The sequence below is a fragment of the Lepisosteus platostomus genome, chromosome 2 (assembly GCF_059453375.1).
Source record: "Lepisosteus platostomus isolate fLepPlt1 chromosome 2, fLepPlt1.hap1, whole genome shotgun sequence".
Taxonomy (NCBI): Eukaryota; Metazoa; Chordata; class Actinopteri; order Semionotiformes; family Lepisosteidae; genus Lepisosteus; species Lepisosteus platostomus.
The window spans coordinates 74,473,936-74,479,935 of NC_142612.1; the positions used below are offsets into that span (position 1 = coordinate 74,473,936).

The window sequence follows — 6,000 nt, forward strand, 5'->3', positions numbered from 1 at the left end:
CAAACAAAAAAAGAAGAAGGATGCTCATTTTCATAAGGCATGGCAAAATAACAATTTGAAGTGCTAATAATCTCGGTAACAAAGAAATTCTAAATCATCGTAAATATTTCTTTAGAATTAAGAAATCTTCATTTCTTCTTTTTGTTTGAAAAAGCGACTAACATAAAAACTATGCTTCATTTAATATTATTAGATACTGGATACAATCCCTGTATCAGTAACTAAGGTATATTGCCTTATGCTAGGACCCAGCTACCATCATTCACATAGTGTGTGGAATAATGAAATGATATAATATGGATACCAGTACCTGCTACATTGGCCTGAAAGTGAAAAATAAAATTCCAGACAGCTGCATGAAACATATCCAGCTATATGACAGCAATTTCATGATGAATAGGATCATTTAACCCTGCTACTGTCAGTGGGGGTCACCTTGGCTCTCCAGGGCCTTAAGGTTCATAAATAAAAAGGGGACCAACTTTCTGAGCATGTGATGCACGACAGTGAAAAACAAACACGGAAAAATCCGGAGAAAAGGAAATGTGGCCAATATTTCAGGCAGCCGTAGTCCCCTGGTTTGTGTAACACAGAGTGTAAGATTTAAATTCTTAGTTCGTTTCATAGAGAGCTACAAAAAGTTGCTTTTACAGTGTGAACAATACTCGGCTGATAAAAGGCATATGTAGTCGGTGGTTTATTTCTATCGAGATCTGGCTGAGATTGAAATTGACAGGTGCCAAGGGGGTTTATATAGGGCAGCCTCGGTCTCGTCTCTGTTAGTTTCATAATCTGCACCTTATGAATGTTCAACCAGTACATTTCCTGCTCCCGAGCTTCGTGTTACACCAATATTACTATCTGTGCTGCCTCAACTACAAATTGGATGAACAGCCCCTGACACATTTTCAATATTATTACATTAAACCAAGTGGATTTTGATTGATAACCTAATATTCAGCTAATGCAAAACATCAATCATGGCAAGTATATTAATTATTTAATATTGCAGTCTAATTCAGAAATCGATGCTCTGCATGAAGGAAAGGAAAACTCTGGGTTCCCAGCAGACCTGAAGGCAGAAGATGATAAAAAAGGACTTGCTGTACTCCGGTGTGCTTGTTCGATACAAATCTTTATTCATTTGCCAATAATCTCTTCCCATTTTCCACTTCAGTACCATTTTATCAGTTTTGAGCCCCATAATTGAATTAGGCCTCCTTTCGGCACAGGGGGAGGGAGGAGCTGAACAAATATTGATGAAGTAATGACAGGGACAGCCGTGGAGACAGGCCACAGAAAGAAGACAGCCTTCCTAGACCATTAGCTGAATGCAGCCTACGACACTTCCTTTGGACATAATGTAAAATGTTTCTCTCTAATTGTGGTTCATTAGGGGGATTACGCTACACTGTCACTGTAGTAACAAATGTGTGGCTCTCTAATTTCTCTTACAAGTCATGTATAATAAATGCTCTTGTTTGTTACACGAAATGTAATGTAATTAAAACTAGATGAAGTTTTTCTTAAGTGGTCAAATATACCCCAGCTGCATGAATAATAAGGGAATTAAGAACAGCATTTTTTCTTTTTTTATTAAAAAGGAAATATTAAAAAAAAAGCTTGATTTATGTGTTTGGAAGCACTTATTCTCAGCAGATGAGCTACAAGCTCCTCTGCTTCGCAATTAGAAACTTTATCAACAAATATCAAATATTGTCCTCCCAAGGAATTAGTTGTGCTTTGTGGTAATTTGCAGAGGAAGGGCACATTTAAAATTAACTAGGGAAGCTGGATACTGCTATAAACAGTGTAATTTTAGAAATTGTATGGATTTTCACTGTGACTCTGCCTGCATTAACTGTTCTAGCTGCGTCGATAAGCTGGTGCTTGCAAAACAGCTCTGGCCATAGAGGGAGTATTAAAGCACGGGGGGTTGTTCTTTTGATATCCTCTGTAATAATTTTGAAATGTGCCAAAAATGCATCTATTATTTACTGCCAATTTGCTCTTTTAATCTGAATGTTTTTCTTCCTTCCCTTCTGGCCTTGATATTATGCATTCACATTTTTTGCCCTTTCAGCTTGTAATTTACTTTATCTGGGAAGCACATTATAATATTGTCCCTTTTCATTGCAAAGTAGTAATTATAATAACCTTGCCTGTATCATATATTGTTCAATTAATTCAATACCCATTGCATATGTAGGATATAGCATCGTTGGAATTAACTATTTCCTATTGAGCTGCTGAAACACTTATCTATAGTGATGAAAATGGCCCTTAGTAAAACCATCAAGGAATTCACTCAGCACAGTTCGTACAGTTTAAAATTGAGGTATCCAGTGTTAATTTAAGTGACTTAGGGTCTGTTATTGTTAGCATATACTTAACCCTTGTTTTTTGTTCATGTAAATACAAATATGCCATGGTTGATATACTGAATCACTAAAGAAAACATTTTTTTCTTTTTACCCACAAGACAAGAAGGCATTTGGGTACATGGTTTATATATGTCTTCAAACTTTTTGAAAACTTTTGATAAACATGAACAATAAAAACAATCTGCATGCAAAAGTACTTTACACAGTTATATTCCGTGATATCATTTCTCGTGTAGTGGACGAAGGCTATAGGTTTGATGTGTTATTTCACATTAATAGAGGAGTATATTGCTCAAATCAGTTGTTGATTACATTATACTATATAGTACTAATGGGGCCTTTTTGAAAATTGATGGTTTCACAGACAATGTGTTATACAGCGAACAAAATACTACAAATTGTTGTAGTATCATAACCCCACAAAAAGGGTAAAAAGGTTGAGCAGGTTTCAAATCTTTTTTTATTTACAGACAATTACCAGCAGGGTTTTATTTCCAGTTTAGGAAATTTGTTCTTCTGTTGCAGGGACGCTGGATACATCAAAGTGGGATTAGAACATCTGGTAAGTTCTAATTTTCTCTTCAAAATTTGCATCATCTTTGATACCTGCATCCTCAATGAACATGTTTGAATGAGCTTTGAATACCTCGAACTGAGAGCCTGCCGTTTCCCAGAGGGCTGGCCTTACTTTTATTTTGTAAAGGCACTTACACTTTCATTTATCTCCTAGTTTCCAGGGAATTTCTTTTTGTTTGTTTTAAATGACATTTTGATGTGGAGTTGAAATAATAACAGAGACTACTGTTCTCATACTGATGATGCATTACCAAGCCCCCCCCCAAAAAAAAAGATATTTCAAAGGATTATCTGTGTGTGGATGATGACTATGTACATTACAAAACTCAGGAACAAGTAATAGGTTTATTCCATGCTGAAAAAAAGAAGAAAGAGAACACAACGTTTCGGCCGTGGAGTCTTCTTCAGGTGTGTGAGGAAGGCATAGTGGGTCGCAGCAGCTGTAGGCGGTAGTAGTTCAGGTGGGGAGCTGCGTCAGCATGCGTAGGCTGCAAAGGAACAAGTAATAGGTTTATTCCATGCTGACACACCTGAAGAAGGCTCTACGGACGAAACGTTGTGTTCTCTTTCTTCTTTTTTTCAGCATGGAATAAACCTATTACTTGTTCCTTTGCAGCCTACGCATGCTGACGCAGCTCCCCACCTGAACTATTACAAAACTCAGTTTTGGCTTCAGGTACCAAAACGTTAATGTTTGGTTAAAGATGCAATGTGAAAAGTTTAGCTGAGTTAAAACTCCATGGCTGCCAGATTGTGACTTTGAGAAATACCAACATTTATGTAACCCACTACTGTGGTAATGCAGAGCAATAGGTAACGAAGGCCATCTTTCAAGACTTCTCAAAGACCAGTGAAGCCTGTCAATTCAAAGCATGGGAAGTCCACCAGGATGGTTTGAGGTAAAAATTTAATGTTGGATATTTCCTTTTTTACATTCTTTAATATAGGTCACCGTGGCATGTAACAAAGTTGAGGGTTTTGTTTGAGAAAAATTTCAAATGCCTTTTTAATCGATTAATTATTTAGAGGGGTCACCCCCGGGTCTCACTGCTCACGATGTTAAGTCATCTCTCATACTTTCTCATTGTCAGTGCCCTGCATAATAAAACACCGCTTAGAGAACTTAAGCAAATGACATTAATTTCTTTTGAGGTGTGCTTGTCACTCCCCTCAGTATGAAGTAAAATACATTTTGCGGTGTTTGAATGTCATAAAGTACAAGCTGTAGACATCACTGTAGTTAGTGATGCTGCTATGTTCATTATTATGCTTCACAATTTGAGAAACGTTCAGTTTGGTGAAGTGAGTTTGGTAAGACGATGGGGTGGAGGGGGGGGGGTAATTGCTTAATTATTTCTGTGGGTCCTAACAAGTGCCAAAGGGTCAGTTTATATCATAGTTTCGATAAAGCAATTAACAAGAAGACCTAATCTTATGTTTTCTCATGCAAGAGGGCAGCGTGTCTCGCATGTGTAATTGTATTTATGACTGAAAATGCTTCAGGCAAGGAGCCAGGTGGTGATTCAGATGAAAATACTGACTTGTGGTTCCCCCAACAGCAGGCACTTTTTACAATTATGGAGGCCCTTATGCTTCTAATAAGTAGAGATGAACACCAAAGCTAATTTGTAGATAGAAGTATCCTTTGCAGACATGGATTTCAGTGACCTGTTCGATTGCAGTGAGTTTTTTTTTTTACATTTTCTACATCTGAGGTGCCAAAAGATATTAGGGTTTTTTTTTTCTTTTTTAAAAGGAAAAACAAGTATTGTGCTCCTCACAGGCTCATGGTTTTCAGTTGTTGAAGTGTTTCCACTTAAATGAAAGACTACCTAAATTATTAAGAAGGAGGCCAGAAAAAAATTAACAGTGAAAATCAATATACCAGTTTGTGCTGTGGTCAGTCCAAGTGGTCTATAAAAAATGAAACCCAGTTTGACTAAAGTGGCCTACATAAACATTGCTGTTGTTGACAGGGATCCCTGTTACCAGTTCAAACTAAACAGCGTAGAGACTGTGGTGCTGCTCTCTGAGGGAGATGCTGTTTGCTTTTTAGAAGCTTATGTAGCAAGCACTCCATTTGAATGGCAGTAAATGGAAATTAAACATAGCTGCACTACTGAGAAGATCATTAGTTTGGACCACATAATGGGAGACACTGTATGCGTGTTCACCTACTGAGGTGTTTATGGGCCTCAGAAGAGCACTGAGTAACCCTGAGTCCTTCAGCAGCATACAGTCTGCTGGGAGCAAGTTGTCTGGAAACCTTCACAAACAATGGAGCCAGCTGGGGGTTTATTTTGGCTTCAATGGCCCCAGTTTGTTGCCTGAGGTAGTTTGTACTGCAGTGTAGCACGTCAGAGGGGTGACCTTCATCTTTGTGGTCAAGTGACAGAGTATGGCCACTTAGAGTGTTGAAGAGTAACCTGTCATTAATAGCTTGTTCAGCCCATCAGTGGTTTGTCAGGATGTAGTTGATGCCTGCCAGCAACGCAGGCGCTCCCATTGTTGCTACATGTTAATCAATAACCACCAACAGGTGCTGATGAAAGCCGTTCCGGGGCAAGTCGGCCAGTGGGCTTTTGGGGGCTTCCACACATGGCTGTCTGAGCCCAACAGTGACAGGGTGGGGAAAGCCTGAGCAGCAAATTTAATCACCAATATTGTTGAGGTTGTTTTGAGGTGAATAAGTTGTCCTGTGTGAGTGATGATTAGGATTCATAGCGTGAAATATCTTAGGTCTCCGTTTACTTTTGCCAGACAAATACATAGGAATTGAACTTTTACCGTGTTTATGGCATTGCGTTATCCCAGTTCATTTTAATGTGTTACGTACCTTAATACGGACCTTTTTGTAAGTAGAAACAATTTCCTGTGGTTTTTTGCAGGCTGTATTTTCATCCTTTACATGACATCAGGGTGAAATGTAAAAGAATAGTATATTTTTTCTTGGCTCCTAATCACCTTGATTATAAATGTGTCATGTATGACTGTTTATTTTCTTATTTTCCAGTTTGTGACAGATTGACAGAGTTCTTAC

At 38.2% G+C, this 6,000-nt stretch overlaps 1 protein-coding gene across 4 annotated transcripts in view; it reads left to right on the top strand.

Moving 5' to 3' along the window:
- rsrc1 (arginine/serine-rich coiled-coil 1) overlaps window positions 1-6,000 on the top strand; it is a 116,455-nt gene that overhangs the window by 36,968 nt on the left and 73,487 nt on the right. For all 4 annotated transcript variants that reach the window (XM_088618136.1, XM_088618126.1, XM_088618152.1 and 1 more), the window contains one exon: window positions 2,910-2,946. In XM_088618136.1, coding sequence (XP_088474262.1) covers window positions 2,910-2,946 — 37 coding nt within the window. The remainder of the gene's footprint in view (window positions 1-2,909; window positions 2,947-6,000) is intronic.